The sequence below is a fragment of the Miniopterus natalensis genome, chromosome 11, assembly GCF_054644295.1.
Source record: "Miniopterus natalensis isolate mMinNat1 chromosome 11, mMinNat1.hap1, whole genome shotgun sequence".
NCBI lineage: Eukaryota > Metazoa > Chordata > Mammalia > Chiroptera > Miniopteridae > Miniopterus > Miniopterus natalensis.
In genome coordinates, this window is record NC_142091.1 from 15,599,902 (window position 1) to 15,618,670 (window position 18,769).

Genomic DNA, 18,769 nt, shown 5'->3' on the forward strand with positions numbered 1-18,769 from the left:
GCCAGCACCAGCCCAGGGAGCTGCTGTCCGACGAGGCCTTTGTTGGAAATACTGTTAGGGCTGCTCTCACTCCCAGTAACAAGCTGGGCCCGATTATTTACGACAGTCTCCTCTTTCCTGCCAAAGAATATGCATGAATTTAGATTCCTGAGGCCATTCTTTCTTTCTTAGAGGGTATTTTATTGTTTACATAAAAACATTTATTATTTTCTTCAGGTTATAGATACCATGCATACTCATGGGAAAAGGTGCAGAAAACATAGGTATGTATAAAATAAAAATAGCATAATTCTGCTGCCCAAAGGTAACCATTTTGGTATATTTTCTTTCAGTTTCTTTTCCAAAAAATATAGAATGTAAGTACTGAACAGGTGGCACACAGCATAGGGTTGTGTAATAGAGACCTGGACTATCTCTCCTGTCTTTTCTTATCAGGGTTCTAATCCCATTCATGAGGTTACACCCTCATGACCTCATCACCTCGAAGTCTCCACCTCCTAATGACCATCAGATTGGGGGTTAGGATTTCAACATATGAATTTGGGGGGGACACAAACATCCAGTCCATAACAGCCCTCTCACTCCTGTCTGCACCTCTGGGTGGGGAACAACAGAACACGCTAGAAATGGTTACAGGGTCAAGTTATGCTGACAAAGTTGAGGGGAAACAAAGGGAATGTTTAATTTATTTCTAAACCATTAACAGCCAAGACTAAACCTTGTCAGGTTTCAGTGGAGAGTGACCAAATCAATACCCTCCAAATTGCTTCTCAAAGTTTAATGTGCACATGAATCATCTAGGGAGAGTGTTAGAATGAAGGTTCTACTTCGGGAGGTCTGGGAAGGGGGCCGTGATGGTTCATGTCTAACAATGTCGGTGTCCAAAGACCAGACTTGGCGAAGCAAGCAGGTTTGGACTATGAGGTCCATGACAAAGGACACTGTCTTCTTCCCCATTTTATGCTCAGGCTTGGCATGATGCCTGGAATAAAAATAAGTTCTCAATAAATATTTGCTGAATTGAATTGATGGGGGACACTGGCTACAAGGACACATTTTGTAGCTGAGTTTTCTGTTAGAGTAAGATCATAGCCAAGCGCTGAATGGATAAAAAACAATCATAATCAAACATGTGTTGATCTAGTACTCTGGAGCTTACTAAGTGCTTTAATTAATATTGCTTATTTGATTTTTACTCTGACAGTAATCCCGTCATCATTATTTTTTCAATATGGATGATAAAAGCAAAGTCAGAGAAGATAGGCATTGAATGCTAGCTGCATGCACACTGGAGCACACGTCTTCTGACTGCTGCTTTTTTCCCCTGTACTCTAAAAGAAACAGTCATAACTTGACCAAAAGTAGATTATATAACTCTCAGTACCATAGAGCCTGAGGCTGTTGATGTCCCTGTTCCTCTGTAATTGCTACACACTTGGCAGAGAACAGCTAATACATCTAAAATGTAAGTGTATGGGTGTGAGATGAGATTTGTAAAAAAATAACTCAGGAGCTTTCTCTGGGCTGCTGGGACAAAACAGCTGCGCCTGAAGGTTCGTCTCTCTCCCAGCAGAAGGGGTCACATCCGAGCTCGGCTTCCCTTAGGACCAGAGATTTCCTCCCCACGGCAACATCCCTCAGACCCCAAGGTCTGTAGGGGGAGGGCAGTGGGTGCTCCCACGTGGCTCCCACCCAGCAGGCAGCCAGATCCAGGCTGCCTGGCTACAGAGTGGTCCTATGGGATCATCACCCCTCTGCTAAGTCTTCTTCCAGGCTTGCCCTAAAGGAAGGGAGAACAGCAGTGGGCTGGGGCCTCCACCTGAACTCAGGCTTACAGTGTGTCCAGCGGTGCACACAGGCCCTGGAGTGCCTTGGGACAAGGGGAAGCATTTGTGCCTTCTTTCCTCTTGCTGATCCTTGCTTTAGAAATTTCCCTAATAAAGACTATTCCAAACCCCATGCCTTGTGATGCTGAGGAATTCATCCGGCCCTTGCATGGTAGGTGGCAGTGCTGAAGGGATCCACCCTAATGCACCTTGTACGACAGAGGGGGTGTAACCGGGGTTTTACAAGCTTAATTTCAGTCTTCTCTTTCTAAAAAAATATATTTTATTGATTTCAGAGAGAGAGAAAGGGAGAGGGATAGAAACATCAAAGATGAGAGAGTCTGACTGGCTGCCTCCTGCTGGGGATCAAGCCTGAAACCCGGGCATGTGCCCTGACCGGGAATCCAGCCTTCTCTTGGATCCTAGGTCTATGCTCAACCACCGAGTCACACCGGCTGGGCAGCCTTCCCTTCTCTTTGCCACACTTTCCTAGTTGCCATAAACCTTTTTACTGTGGCCTCTTTCCTAAAGCAGACTACACAAGAGATAAAATACATGAGATAAAAATCATAGAAAGGTACTGAGTCAGTATTTTATTTTTTGTAACCCTGTCCTGACCCCTCTCCAGACCATCTATTGGGGGTCTCCATGGAGCACTGAGGGTTGTTCACGGATGACATCATACCTGTGTGAGTGTCTGTGTGCATTCTGGAGGCCGAGGCAGGTCAATGCGGCACAAGAACCTCAGCAGCGAAAGGAATGTTTTATTTATGAAGGATTCACACGCCCAAAGTCCCACAAATTTTTCTTTCCACTGAAATGCCCTAAAGCTTCGGGCCCGAGCATAACTCAGGGAGGGCACTGTGAGCCCACCTGCTTGAGGCTTCTGCAGGCCAGCAGGAGGAACGCAGGCTTCCAGGGCTCTGGGGGAGACAGGGCCAAGAGAAAGAGCTCACGATACTGTCAGAATTGCTCTTTGTGTATAAAGGTAGAAAGGTGACCCAAAATGTGGGGAGTCCTCAGGGACAGTGTGATCCATCTGTGATCCGCAGGTATAAATTCACCCTACAGAAATCTGAGCAAGAAATGCCACTTAGATGCATATTCTCCCTTGCCGTTGGGTGTGTGTGTTTATTAAAAAACCCAGTTCCCTGGATAGTAAAGAATAATTCCAACCAGGTGGGGCAGCATAATGACTAAAAGTCTGGGATTAAGGCCCTGGGTTCAAGGTTTAGCTACGTCATTTTTTGGGGGGTATCTTTTGGCTCCCTGTCCCCGTCTCTGGCAACCACCAGTCTGTTCTCTGTTTTCTATAGATTCCACATATTAGTGAGATCATATGGTATTTGTCTTCCTGTCTGACTTATTTAACCCTTTGCGGTCGTTTGTCTACTCTCAGCCACCACAGCAAGGAACCGTACGAATCTTAACTCTATTCATTCATGTATCAGTTCATAATTTCTCTGAAAGCTCTTAATTCTGACCAGTACGACACCCATGTCCAAATTTAATACGACCGCAAAGGGTTAACTTAGCTTAATGGCCTCAAGGTGCATTCACGTTGTTGCAGGTGGCAGGATTTCCTGCTTTTTATGGCCGAATAATATTCCATTATATGTATCACATTATCTATTCATCCGATGATGGACACTTAGGCTGCTTCCATGTCTTGGCTATTGTAAATAATACTGCAGTGAACATGGGGGTGCAGATATCTTTTCGAGTTAGGGTTTTCATTCTTCTTTGAATGAATATCCAGGAGCGGAATTGTTGGAGCATATAGTGATTCTATTTTTAATTGTTTGAGGGCCCTCCTTACTGCTTTCCACAGTGGTTGCACCAACTTACATTCCCACGAAGAGTGCACAAGGATTCCCCTTCCTCTAGCCCTTGTCTTCTCTTGTTTTTTGGTAAGAGCCATCCTAACAAGTGTAAGGTGATGGATATCTCATTGTGGTTTGTGATTTTCTTCCTGTTGGCTACTTTAGTAAGGTATTTAAATTCTCTAATCCTGTTTGTTTAGAACAACAAGCCAGCAAGCAATCTCACCTCCAAGGACTGGGTGTCATACCTGCCTCTGCTTTTCAGTCATTGCATTTCTGGATTAGAACAGTTACTTCTGTAAAGCTCTCTGAGGAATTACAGGTATTGCTGTGACAGAGCACATGGCTCGGTTTCCTGCGTGCGACTCGGCCTAGCTGACACTTGCCATTTCGTCTGTGCCTTTTTCTTCTTTCTACCTCCCATCCCATGTCCCCACACTCCACCATTCCCATTTAGTTTGGATATGGCCTCACATGTTTATGGATCGAGATAATTTGTAGCCATGAAGTTTGATCACCAGGTTTCATTCCCCTATTGCCGACTTGCTAGAAGCCCAGCCGACTGAACTGACCTTCCAGCTGAGACTAAGCCCACCCTCCGATGGGTCTTTAAGATTTGGGGTGGTATTCTTGATATCATGATGCTTATGTTCCTACGATGTAACCTCTCCTGCAGACATTAGAAAGGGAAGAAATTGGGTTGCAGTGGTCTAATCGGGTTGTGGGTAGATGATCCCTTGGCCTCTCCTAATCACCAACACCTCAGTTTCCTCAGTCTGTTTCAGTTTGCCCCATTGTCCTAAGGGAATTTTAATAGCATTTTCTTCCTCTCTCTAAAGTGTCTTGGTTTGGAGGCTATGCTGTAAGGCCATCCTGTCACTTGGGATTGCCACATACAAGGGTGGGCGAAAGTAGGTTTACAGTTGCGAGTACGTGAAGCACAGAGTTTATTCTTGTATTATTACTTATTAATTATTGTATTAATTGCATTGCAACTGTAAACCTACTTTTGCCCACCCTGTACTTAAGCTTCTTTTCAAACAGAAAAGATGATGGGTTATCAGGCTGAAGATCTTTTTCTCGGTACAATAATAGTTGTGAGAAGGAAAGGCAGATTGAAGTAGAGCTTTTCAGAAACGGTGCTTCAAAGAGTTGTGTGTGTGTGTTTTCTCTGTGGTGTGAGCTGGAGTGTGTTTTTATCGTGGCAAGTAGTGTTTTGGGCAACCTGGGACTTGCATTATCATATACATTTTAGGTGGTCAGCCCTCATTGAACGGAATACGTAAAGGCAAGCTCAGGATGCTCAAGGGCAACACGTCACACACTTTTAGTGCATTTTAAATGTCCTGCTTTTCTTTTTCTCATCTCACTTCATGTTACTGGGGAGACTGCACCTTCCCCAAAGAGGCGTGAATGAGAAATCTAATAATTCCCTGACTGCGAGGCACTGGCAGAGCCTTGTCACCCTAAAATTGTGCAGCCATCTTCAAATCCAACAGAGAGAAATCATTCGACCAGCTGGAAGGGAGAGCTCCCAGCGTCGTCACTGTCAACTGCCTCCACCTGAACAGAAGGGACGGAAGCTGCTGTCAATGCCACATGCCATCAGGCCCTGCCAGGGACGCAGGACGGTGGCGGGTGGAGAGAAACAGCACACGCGTGTGGCTCACGGAGGCCGGCTGCTGTGGAACAGGCTTTCACCTAGAGCAGCTGCAGCGAAACTTCAGGGCTCCCACGACAGGCATCTCCCTGGTTCACAGCTTCTCACCTGCTCTTCTCAAGTGCACGCCGCGCGTTCACCAGCTCCTTCCTGGCCCCGTCCTAAGGAAGGGCACGGGGCTGTAACAGGGCGCTGAGACATGCTGCCACCTGGTGCACGGACGGGAGGAAAGGACAGCGAAGCCCAGGGGAGCTGGAGCGGACGGCAAACAACAGGCAGCGTAAGGCTTCCTTTATCAGCAAGCCAGGCTTTATAGGAAGCTACAGAGAAAAAAGTGGACTTTATTCTTTCATTAAAGCATCACCAGGCTCGGAGATCAGAGAAAAAAAGAGGTTTCTCAGACGTGACATCCTCTAATTTATTCCGTTACTTGAAATGATGGCACAGTTTATATTCAGCCCCAGGTGGTCTGTCTTTGATATTCTACCCACTCACATATTTGCATATTCAGGAGCTGCAGGAGCACAGAGGCATTAAAATGGAATCCACTATACGTTACAGTAGAATGACGTGTCATTTATTCATATAACTGACAGGCAGTACTCAAAATTCATTTAAATAAGCAAGTGATTACACAAACGTCTAATAATACTAAAACTGGTAGAAGGTATAAAATACCATGGGTATGAAATGCCATGGTAAATACTATTCAACAGACAACAATCATAATTCCAAACGAAACCATGGCTTTGAGAATGGTTTTGAGCAGTTTTGGAATGATTTAACCTTTTCCCCCTTCCAAGCGATTTACTTCTATTGATACAAGACAAGGTTATTATTTTCAAGAAATACTGCAGAATGACATAGCTTAGGTTCCTCCCCTGCAACACATTTTCTTGCAAATTGTTTTTAAATATTGCCTCTTGACAGAGAAAACGAGCCAGTCCGCGCTCAGTTCCTCGAACAAAGATGCTGGGATCAGAACCGTGCCCAGGTGTCACTCTGAGTTCGGCAAGAGGCAGGCAGTGAAAAACCTTTTGCAGCTTTTGAAGTATGTACGCATACTTCTCTGAGGCTCTAGGCTTCATACGCGTATTTAGGCCTCTAAGCCCGTGACATTATGGGGATAAAATAATCGGATATCCAAATGATTATGACAGACTTGGGGGTAAGTTACAATATAATTGTGGGGTACTTCGAACAAAAACACCACCTATCTAAATTTGCTTCTTGTAAGCCTCGCGTTACATTTCTGTGAAGCGCAGCTACGTTTGCAGGAATGGTTTGGCTTATCATGTGTCTGTCTGTATTATTTTAAAGTCTTATACTTTATAGGAATGAGCCCCAAGCATGAACCTGGCTTGAAAAGCTAGCAGCAGTAATCATGAAACATATCAATAAATTAAAAGGCTTCCGAAGAACAAGATTCAGCCGACTCTCTTACGTACAAAACACAGCGAGAGAAATACAGGTCTTCAATGCTGAACTATGAGAGGGAGGAAAACAATCTAAAAAAATAGAAAACTCTCTCCATACCCGGTGTCAAGGCGGATGTGACGCCGCATAGTGCCACAATATGAGCAGTCACTGGATGGCAGATACTCCAGGGACAGTGGTATCTGGGGATCTGGTAATTACGACCAAGAGATGAAGATACTGTACCAAAACGCATGCATACGATCACTGTGTGCATTCAGTGGGCGAGCTGGGACAAAGCAGAGATCTAACACGACAATGAGGCAGTGTTCCCGGGGACCCGTGACCGTCAGGGTGGGCGGCTATATGTTGATTAGCCCTTCCGAGGCGGCGAAGTGCGGGCACAGCGCCATGTCTGGGTTCTGCAGCTGTTTTACAATCCTCTTGCGGAACTTCTCCCTCACGCGGTTGAACTCCATTATGTCCATGGGGTCCTCCTCAATCCAAAACTTATGAAACTCATGCATCAGATAGCCTGTTGGAGATAAGACAGTGATACGAATGCAGGCGGGAAAAAAAATCCTTCACCACATTCAAAATCGCCCTGAACGGCTTAAAGAGATGTCAGACAAAAGAACAGCATCGTGGAGCTCAAAGAAAAGACGGGGATTTAGATAAAAGCATTTCACAGCAAATACTACTGTGAAAAATTATTCTTAATATCCAGTGCAGTAGGAGCTGCTAATCTGCAAGATTTTTGCAATTAGTCCTGGAATTATTCCCACTCCTTTCAAGCAGAAATAAAAATGACTTCTGCCTTCTCTTGACAATGAATCACATCTGGAACCTTCTGAAAGGCCGACAGTGACTACTTCATCCCTCCCCTCCTGATTAAATTAACATAATGGCCTAATTTTTCAAAATTACTCCACTCAGCCTTTTTTTTCTCTTGTATTTGATTTGAGTGAAGTTTTAAATTACCCTGACAAATCAAACAAATGCATCCTGACAATCTATTATAAGACAATAAAAATTGTAAATCAACTCTAAACAGCACAGACCGGTCATTAAAATACATGAAATTGCTAATAAAACTTACGTGTTCTGAAGGACAATTTCGTTTTCAAAGACTTTTATGTCTCACAAATGTTATCTATGAACGATCTGGACTGGGAAAACTTTTGGGATAAACGTTAAGCGTCTGCTTATGAGAATCTATTCATTGTGTTCTGTTTCCCCACTGTGCCCCCTCCCTCCACCACATTCAAAATGGATATGTGAACAGCTTTTAAAAAAGGATAATAGATATTTGTATGTGGTAAACCTATTGCAAGCTCAAGTGTCTCTATATATTAGAAAATCTCAGAACATAATCCCAGTTAAGAAAAGAAAACCAATCATTACACAAGCTTTTCTTTGTGTTTTCATGAGAAGGCAGTGGAGAGTAGGAACCAGGACTCTGGAGCAGAAACCTGGCTGGATCCTGGCTTCTTCACCATCGTGGGAAAAGAGGGAGTCGCAGAGATGATAGGGGGCACGGGAAGAGAATTTTGGAGCAAACATACTCAATTCTAGTTGTAAAAAAAAAATCAATACCTTTTGTTTTTCTGGAAACTAGCTACTTACGAGAAAACCTTTAACATAGTTTCATAAACAGAATTTTAAAAATCTTTATTCACATCTCACTGTCATACAAAATTAGAGGTGGCCTTTGCTCCCACTCTCCCCCAACACATGCTGCCGGATGTGGGTCTCCATCCACAAACTCACTCGATTACCCACTCATTACGTGGTTAGGTGTGCTTGTGCATCTTTACGTAGAGGGGCTCTCTGCAACTACAGGGGGAAGGGTACTAAGGAGAGAGAGAACTGATATTGCCTTTTTTTCAGGGGTTGACTGCTACATTTCTTTTAGGACTGGACTGTCTTTGGGCCCTCTACACATATTAACATATTAGGTTAATTTGTGTTAACACAAGTTAACATAAACATCTCTGATGGGGACACACACCAACCCTCATCCAAACAAGAAACCTCAGGTCAGAGGTATCAGGGACCCCAGGAGCCATCCCATCTATCCCTGCTCCATTCGATGCTTGGATTCCCCGAGGTATCAGCTGGCCTTGAATTCTTCTGGTGGCAGCACTGACATTAGCCTGTACCATGGATGAAGAACCTGATCCCAACCCCCCGCCCCACCCTAATGGATATAAGTAATTTATTTTCAGAAATAAAGTTCCAATGAGAGTAGAGTGATTTGAAACCTACCAGTTCTATTTGGGTATAGTATCTCTCCTTGTGGTTCCTAAACAAAGACCTATAGGGTGGAACTTTTTTCCTTATTTATTATGGATTTTATTGGGGTGACACTGGTCAATAAAATTATATAGGTTTCAGCTGTACAATTCTATAATGCATCATCTGTATATTGCATTGTGTGTTCACCACCCCAAGTCTCCTTCCATCACCATTTATCCCCCCATGCCCTCTTCTACCCCCCCACCCCCTTTTCCTCTAGTAATCACTATACCATTGTCTGTGGCTTTGAATTTTTTTCTTAATCTCTTCACTTTTTTTACACAGCCCCGCAACCTCACCTTCCCTCTGAAAGCTATCAGTCTGTTCTCTGAGTCTGTTTCTATTTTGTTTGTTGGTTTATTTTGTTCATTAGATTCCACATATGAGTGAAATCATATGGTAGTTATCTTTCTCTGACTGACTCATTTCACTTAGCCTAATACTCTCCAGGTCCATCCACTCTGTCACAAAGGGTAAGATTTCCTTCTTTTTTAAAGCAAAGTAGTATTCTAAGAACCTGATTCTTAAAGGTTCTTCCTCTCACCAAGCCAAACTATGTTGCCCTGTATTTCTTGAAACAAATTCAATGCTTCTCCAATTCAAGTATCTGAAGTGCCCTTCATGCCCTGAGCTTATCTCTCTTCCAGGTTAAGCATCCCCTTTCTCCTCACTATTTTTCACAGGCCACGACTTGGAGTCTGTTTATCATGCTGGTTGTTTCAGTGCCCACCAATAGAAACTTGTTTCCTTTAATCTCAGTATCTTATTTTACTGAAACAATTCAATCATTTGTTTATCTCAGGGACTGGGAAAACTCCTAAAGTATCCCTGTTAAAAATGCAGACTCTCCCAGATTCAACCAGACATCACAGTTCGGTGAGACGAGTCTCATACATGTTACTAAAGTTTGAGAACCACTGGTCTAGAAAATACCCTCTTTTTAAGTTCCCTTGGCTTCTTTCTAATATTGGAATTTTTATGGTCCTAAATAAAACCTGTGATCATTTATAATTTCTTCTTTCCTTGCTCTATAAAATACACACATAATTTTTCTGACTTGGCCTCTGAGCTCAAATAAAGACACTTGAGCTGTTTTGTATATAGAGTCAGGTTTCCAACATTATGAATTAAAATCATAGATGATGAATTAAAGGCATTTCATTTGTATCTCATGAGTTCTCTACTCCTATTGACAATCATAAATAAGCACTGTGAAAAATTCCCTTTCAGTGAAGTATTCACTTTTCCGCAATGTACATAAAAATGTTCACTCTGCTACAATGTGCAGGTAAATTGGCAACTCACTCCAAAGGTGATCTAGTGTGGCACAGAGTTTTAGAAGAATGCAGATCCATCAGGTTTCCCCATTTTTCCACTTTACAAGCAAAAACATATATACGGAAAAGTATTTTGAAAAGTTTAGAGGACAAGCTAGGATAAGAGTGGAGGTGAGGGTGGCTAACAATCTGACACCATTCTCAGGACCTTTCCTCTTAAGGCTACAAAAGTCAAGCTATAAAGCTTATAGATTGATTTTCTAGGACCCTCTCTATCCCATCAGGAAAATAATTAGAGACAGTATAATATAATTTTGATCAAAATGCAGAAATGGTGGCGTGGCTTCCAAGGTAGATATTATAATCATAAAACTCCACTAATTTATATAACATTAATCTGTTCATTAATTTGTTTGATCAGCTGGTCATTGGCCCATCTTCCAATTATCAAATATGTAAAGATACAAGAGCAAGGCAGAATTCTTATGCTCCCCAATTCTTGGTCTTTTAGAGAGAGGAACCCGGGGAGACAATTTCAGATGATTATTGATTTGCCAAGGAAACTAACAAAATAGTGTGGAAAGTAGAGAGAGGAAACGGGCCAGGCTATTGTGTATAGTCTCTTATTTAATTCTTCCAGCAGCTTTGTGGAGCAGGTCATGCTGATGCATCTTCATGTTACAGATGAGGACTCTGGGCTTAGAAAAACACTCGAATGGGGTACAATTACACAGTTACAGCTGGAGGCCAGAAGCCAGGAACCAAAATCAGTTGGCTTTCCACTGTCATGCCAGCTGCCTTTTCCAGGGTGTTCCCTTCCTCTGGTTCCTTTTTTTTTTTTTTTTTTTTATCCACATGAAAACATTAATTGGCCAGGGGTCAAACCTGCAATTAAGGTACGTACTCTTTGGTCCACGGGCCGATGCTCAAACCACTGAGCAAAACTGGCCAGGGAGACTTCCTCTGGTCCTCCTTCCTACGGAATACTTCCCTCTTTTGAAGGTCAAAGAAAAGATAATTCTTTGCCCTCTTCTGGCCATTATGCTTTCCTTCTGCTCACGACACTGCCCCTCCTCCATCTCAGCGGAGCTGTGTGTTCAGTGGGGCGCTGGACTGAATGCAGCGTTCGTGGAACGCGCCTCGGCAGCGCAGTGCTCGCTGCATAATGCTGCGCAGGCAGACTGACGGAGCTGTTATGTTTGTGCAGTTTTTCACCTAGATGATACCTGTTTTGAATACTAATTTGGCCCTTCCAGGCTAAGCCTGCAGCAGGTCTGCTGTTGCTTGAATGTGTCTTGGTTTTGCTGCACTGCATTCAGTTAGCAGACAGGAGAGACACAGGCAAGGGCACAGGTAACTGCAAGAATATTACAGAGGAAGCGGGCAGAGCTGAGCATGCCCGGTGGGGGAACAATGAATTCAGGGCACTGCTTTCTTCCTCTAGAAAGGCCTGAGTCCCTCTGCCTACCCCCCAATCTATATGGGGATTACTGCTCTTTCTAAAACCTGGTGAGGGCCCTGGGGAAAGTAATCCTAGCGCATGCTTACTCACCTTGGCCTGGGCTAGGGGTCTCTTGGCAGCATATCAATTCAGACAAAGGCTAAATTTTTCCAGATAAATTAGACTCCCTTTCTCCCACGAAGGACATCATCCAATATTTTAGCCTCCCATCCATCCATCCATCCATCCATCCATCCATCCATCCATCCATCCATCCATCCATCCATCACATCTTACTGAATATCTACTCTAGCAGTGTGGCTCTGACAGTCTCCTCAGCTGATGAACCTCAAACCTGCCCCTGTAATTCTTCAGAGCTCCAGAGCTTTACACTAGAATTTCCACTATGCAGCTCAATGTGAACTTCTCAAAAGAACTTATCCCTTGCATGCCTAAACCCAAACTCACTCTGCTTCCTCTGAAAGCTGTTTCCCTAAAGAGCATGGTAAACATAGAATAGGGCAAGCACACAGGGTAAGGAAACTTAGCAAGGGGCATTACTTATGTACATGTTCATGCTCTTTTAAATGGCTTAAAAGCTCTTCAAGATATATGCTCCCCCATCCCTGCTCTTACTAGTGTCGTCTTTAGTTACCCCTTCTCAAACACTGTGCTCTGTTCCTTGAATCTACCATACTCTTTTGCCTTGTAGCCTTTGCCCCTGTCACTCCCTCTAGCTGGACCACTCAGCCACCATTGCCTTATCTCCTATCACTCATCCTTCAGGTCTCATGAAAAATGACATTTGCTTTGGGAAGCTTTCCCTGACTCCCAGACTGAGTGAGCTATGCCAGCCAGCCTTTAAAATTTTTAAAAACAGTATCTTTACTTCCTCAATCACAAAATTCTTCCTACTATGCTTTAATCATTTGTTTATAGATATCTGTCTTCCTCAGTCAGAACCTGATCTGCAGTAAAACCTCAATAATATTTGTTGGAAATGGTCAGAGCTACTATAGGAGTAGGTACAACCATCTAATTGTCAGAGTAGGAGCTACAATCACATATGTAAGGGACTTCCATTAAAATGTCATAAAGTGTATCTTAAAATTTGTTCCATATTTTTATCTAAGTTACACAAGCACATAGTTTAACAAGTCTTGTTACAAAAACCTGCAGCACCTCATGCCCTAACTCCTTCTTCCCTAAATCAACAGTTTAACTCTTTCAGCTGATTCTTTTGATCTTTGACCTCCATAGGTCTAAATAACATACTTCCTGTTGCTTGATTTTTTTTTACTTCCCTTTATAGAAGATGGAGACTTAGCTCCTTTTCACCCATTCCAATCACATTATCACATATTTTCTAATATTTTTCTTACCTAGTATTAATAACTGCCCTCTTTGTTTATTTGCTTAGTTTCCATTTACTTAATTTAATCTTAAACTTTCCCTTAAGTATGCCATAGCCCTTTCAATGTGTTCAAACTTGGTATATATTCCATCAATTTCATATTCTTCAAAGTCTCTCTCCCAGAGACTTCTGACCTGCTAAGATCTGGATTTATTATTCTCAGACTATTGCACAGATATATATCATCTTGGGCTTCCCTTTCCCTTCATCCTGAAGATTCTCTTCACTTCTCTTTTATGATAGATTTCATATTTTCCAGACCTAATTCATTTCCTTTAGAATTACACTTTTATTTTGTGGAAACATATCTTTTTAGGAGCTTCCAGATAGTTATAGAGGTAAAATGTTTAAGACCTTGCATTAAAAATATGTCTTTATTATATTCCCATACTTAATTGGCAAGTTAGCTGGGTATAGAATTCTAAATTGGAAATCATAGTCCCTTAGGTTTTAAAAAATAATCTCTTAAAATTTTGAAGACATTATTTATTTCACTGTTTTCTAGAACACAATGTTGCTGTTGAGAAGTCCAATTGCATCTTGATTCCCAATTCTTTATATAATAGCTTTGGAGGTTTTTAGAATCATCTCTTTCCAGTGTCATAAAATTTCATAATGATATGGATCTTGGTGTGAATTTATTTTAATCTATTGGTGTTTATTAGTTTAAATGTGAAAACTCATCCTTTAGTTCTGAAAATTTTTCTTGATTTATTTCTTTGACTCCCTCTCTTTAGTTTCACTGTTCTATTTCTGGCACTCATATTATTCAGTTATAAGACTTCCTAGAATGATCCTCTAATTTCTCAGCCTTTATTTTTCTATTTTTCATCCTATACTGTTCTGCTTTCTGGGAGAATTTTCAGCTTTATTTTCTAATCCTTCCTGGTGATTTCATTTTTTGCTATGTGATTTTTAATTCCTAAGAGCATTCTTTTGTTCTTGGGGTGTTCTTTCTATCCCACCTTATTATTGTTTCATAGTTGCAATTTCTTCTCTTATCTCTTTGGGGATGGTAATGATATAGAGTTTTGACATTTTCTTCTCCCTGTATAGTTTCTATTTCCTTTTAGTGGCATTATTTCTGCTTGTTTTGCACTCTCTTTCATGTTTGAGGCTTTTCTTACTGTTCTTGTTACCAAGTGCTACTTAAGAAATTATTTCAAAATCCAGTGGCTTAAAGCAACCATTTTAATATACTGATGAATTCAGTGGGTTAGTAATTCAGAAAGGGCATAGGAGGGACAGCTCCACAATGCTTGGAGTCTCAACTGGGAAGACCCGAAGGTTGGGGGTGACTTGACTGCTGGTGGCAGGAACCATCTGAGACATCTTTACTTACACGTCTGGTAGTAAATGCTGGATATCAGTTGGGACCTCATCTGGAGCTGCCAATCAGACCACCTACAAATGGCTGCTCCATGTGTCCTGAACTTCCTCACAACAGGAGGAATCAAATCCCTTACATAGTATGTCATGCCTCCAAAAGCAGCTCAGTCCCAGAGAACCAGGCAAAAGCCTTTGCTGATCTAGTCTCAGTAGTCACATGGTGTCGATTCTGCTATACTCTACTGGCCAACCAACCAGTCAGCCCAGATTCAAGTGGTGAGAGGGACAAACAAACCTTACTTCTTAGTGGGAGGTGTGTCAAAATAATTTGATGATATGTGTTTAACCACCACACTCAGACATTTGATAATCCTTGGCTGTCTGTGAATATTTTTGACTGAATAAAAAGCTAGGTGGACTAAAAGCTGATTGGAAGCTCTTAGCACATAGGGCTTGCTGACTGCGAGCATGCCTGCAGAGTGATATGGATGGGTTCTTTCAGTGGGGAGACCTAGATCAATATCATCCACTGAACCAACATTTCCTCTTTCTAATGCTCACTGAGCACTAACTATGGGGCCGGCTAATAAAAACTTTTTATCCATCATCTCATTTTACCTTCATAGCAGCTCTCTAAGGAAAAGACTCATTTTGTAGATGAGATAACTGAGGCTTAGAGAGGTTAGTAAACATGGATCTGGGAGTCAACTCAGGTTGTCTTCAGAGCCTGCACTCTTAAGTTCTATGCCAAAGGGAGAGAGTCACCCATGATGTCTTTAAGTCAGACCAGGAACAGGTACATTGGATATCATGCAAGGGCCAGGAAAGTGGACAAATCCCCAGTGCCTGAAAATATACGTGTAGGTTTTCAAATGAGAAAAACAAAAAAAATCAAAACCAAAAGAGGAAATTCGAAGTCCCCAAAGCAGCTAAATCACAAGATAACTCAGCTTCGATCCTTGTCTAGAATGTTCTATAGAAACCAACACTGATAATGAAGCAACGGGACACTTACAGAATGTTTGCTGGAAGTGAGACAACGTTGGTGCTTCGGGGGCGATGTTATAGAAGTGGGTTTTTAGAGCTCCACTCACCAGGAGGTTATATGCCAGGTCAGTTATGTTGATACCCACGATTGCAAAGGAGTACCTGTGAAGTGCAAACCGTAAGACCAATGTGTGTCACACAGGGGAAAGAAGGTTTAAAAACATGATAGTCTGATTTTTAAATTATTAAATTATTAGAGTGGCAGGTGTCCCTTCCTTCTCCACCTTATCAAAACCTGCAATTTGGTAATTTACCAGAACATTTTAATAATGTATACTAGAGAACTGAGAGTTCATATGCTTTGACCTAGTAATTCCATTTCCAAATATATGAGAGAGGAAAATAAAAAATTGACAAAGCTTCATATGCAAGGATATTCACTACAGCATTATTAATAGTGGCAAAGACATAGAAACTATTCAAATATCCTAAAAAAGGTGATTGGTGAAATAACCTATAGTAATCTCATGTAACATATTCAGCCATTAAAAACTATATTCCTAAAGACTATTTAAGAGGAATATAAAACATTATGCATTGAACAAGCCAAGTTGTATTGTATAGACACACAAGTGTGCACAAAAAGCAGGCTAGAATCAAATGCCACAAAATATTAATATTGGTATGTTAGAGTAATAAGACTGGGGTGATTTTTTTGTTTACTTTCCTATATTTTTCTAAATTATCTATAATAAAGCATATATTACTTTTAAAATGAGAAAAAAATAAATATTTTAATGCTCAGGGTATATTTTCTAGTCCCTTTTCTACATGTCTATCAAAAATTAAATGAAACAGTTCTTAAATCCTATCGCATAATATACAGGAGTTGTCTGTTCAGAGTATTTTTAGATAAAATAGGCATTATAAAAAAACTTCTAAACTTCTAAAATAGCCTGATACTTGATAGAAATTCTTAAAAGAAAACTACCAAATACAATTCTAAATGATTTCTGAAAATGGCTTCTATATAGTCATAACTTTCTAAACCTTGCAGTTGGTGGCAGGCAAAGTAGTATTGCATAATCACACAAATACACATATATCCAAAAACATAAATTGTCCTTTTAAAAATTCAGCTGGATGCTATGTTTCCATCAGGACGGGCAGATTTTCACCCTTGCCATATTTCACAGGGCTCCTCGGGCATTTCTGTTCTGGTTCAGACTGACGCCTTCTACTGTGAAATCCCAAACTCACCCAATTGCCTTGTCCTTCCTTTTCTGCTCCCATTCTGCTTTGCTGAATTTGCTGAGTGAATGAATAAATAAATAAGATTTATTCTCTGATCGGTACTTGTTCCCTTTTAATGTTCATGTTAAAACTGCTGACTACAGGCAGAGACCTCTGCAACTCAGTTATCAAATATAAACCAATGAAAATGTTATCAATTAAAAAGCCACAATGCAATTTATATGGAGCTCAGAAAGGGAATTATTTAAAGCCATGCTCTTATGCCCGATTCACTTTAGTTCAGCTGTGGGTGACAGCCCTGAAGGCCAAACATTAAGATACTCATTTGTACTATCATTAATTATCAAACATTTTTTCCATGAACCTTCTCTTCTAAACTAGGTGCCACCTCACTCTCTCATGATTCACCATGTTTGGTTTTATCTCAAAGCATTTATCCTGCTCAGCCTGTTTGTGATGTCTGGCACACAGAAGATGCTGAATAAATAGTTGTTGATAAATAATTGAGTTAGTGAGGAAAAGGAAGGAAGGAAGGAAAGGAGGGAGAGGAGGAGGAATACTACTTGGATTTTAAAAATTCTGTTTTAACAAGAGCTATGGCACTTCCTCTGGTTAAGCTAAGACAGTTAAACCACAGCAGTTCCACTTTTGATCCATTTATCATTTGAGCTTCTGAATAAGACCGAAGGGTCCTATCTATCACAGAAGCATTCTGAAATTACTGCCTTGCATTCTATTCCTGTGTGTTCTTGCACACCACCCCCATGCCCACTCCCTTCCTCCTTGCTAATGTCTTGGAGGTAGGAACCATGGTCCACTCCTCATTGTGGCTAATGGGGCCTTCATTCAGTGTTTTACACTAAAAAATGTGGTTAGCATTTGAACTAAATGAAAATTTAAAGCTAGAGTTATTATGAACATTTTGCTTCCCAGTAGGAGAGAATTCTCTATAGTACAGTGAAAACACTACATTAAAAGACACACATGTAATACACACAGCACAAGATCACAAAAACACACTGCAAAGCTTGTATTTAACTATATGTACTTTCCAGTCTATAAACGACTACCTACAATTCAAAGTGACTGTCTTTAATTCGTGGGAAAACATGCCACCTCTTTTTAAAGTGTAACTGCCAACCAACAAACCAGCCAAAGTGGCATCAGGACATTTTTACCTTAAAAGACTCGTATTCAAATTAAAATATATTGTGTGTGAAATTTAAGATGCTTTCTATAAATGAATTTATAAGCACCCATTTTTTTCTTCAACAAAGCTTTGTAAATATACAGTCTCTCTATATTTATTAAATCTCTATCTGCATGGAAAATATACGAAAAGGCCCAATGATTTGGTTGAATTAAATTACTTATGTTGTTAAAAAATAAAAAAAATAAAAGGCCAAACGACCTCCCCTTCTGTGATTACCTATAGGATATACTGGCCCCCAAAGAATGAATCCTTCTCTTGAGGAAACACACATACCCTCCCCCCGACACTCCAAACAAAACAAACAAACAAATGCCTAATAGTCAAAATTCTCCTTTAAACTTGAATCTACTTTTATCCCTCAAGTTACTTCAGGATTCAATGGACGGGTGTCCACAAGAGCAATAGTATAATGCTTGCTGAAGAACGGACAGGAAAGAGCTTTCCGCAGACTGTGTAGGCCTCTCCCTGCTGAAGGCCTGGAAGGTTCAGGGCCCGACAGAACCTATGCTCGCATCACGATCGGTCCATAGGCACTTCCTTCAGGCACCAGGGAAGGACAGTAACATCTCCAAGACACTTACACTCGGTGACATTTACCATCCGTGCTTGAACTCCATCTAGTCAATCTGATCGTAGCTTGAGGGACAAAGCGGGGTAGTTTCACGTGCCCGCCCGCGTGTGCACGCTCACACACATGCACATGCTAGTGTCTTAGGTAGGAGTCATCACACAAGCCCTCAGACACTGCCTCTCTATGCTGACACAGGAGGCAAACTCTAAAGCCTTTCTCTGAGAACGGCCGGCAGCCAAAAGTAATCCCCCTCCAATGCT

General features: G+C 41.4%; 1 protein-coding gene across 2 annotated transcripts in view; it reads right to left on the reverse strand.

Annotated features, from left to right (window-relative positions):
• Positions 1 to 5,864: 5,864 nt before the first annotated feature.
• Positions 5,865 to 18,769, reverse strand: part of ELMOD1 (ELMO domain containing 1) — a 58,023-nt gene continuing 45,118 nt past the window's right edge. For both annotated transcript variants that reach the window (XM_087821562.1, XM_087821563.1), the window contains 3 exons: positions 16,732 to 16,782; positions 15,500 to 15,633; positions 5,865 to 7,260 (listed from right to left, as the gene is read on the reverse strand). In XM_087821562.1, the coding sequence (XP_087677688.1) occupies positions 7,088 to 7,260; positions 15,500 to 15,633; positions 16,732 to 16,782 (358 nt within the window). In that variant the 3' untranslated portion in view covers positions 5,865 to 7,087. The remainder of the gene's footprint in view (positions 7,261 to 15,499; positions 15,634 to 16,731; positions 16,783 to 18,769) is intronic.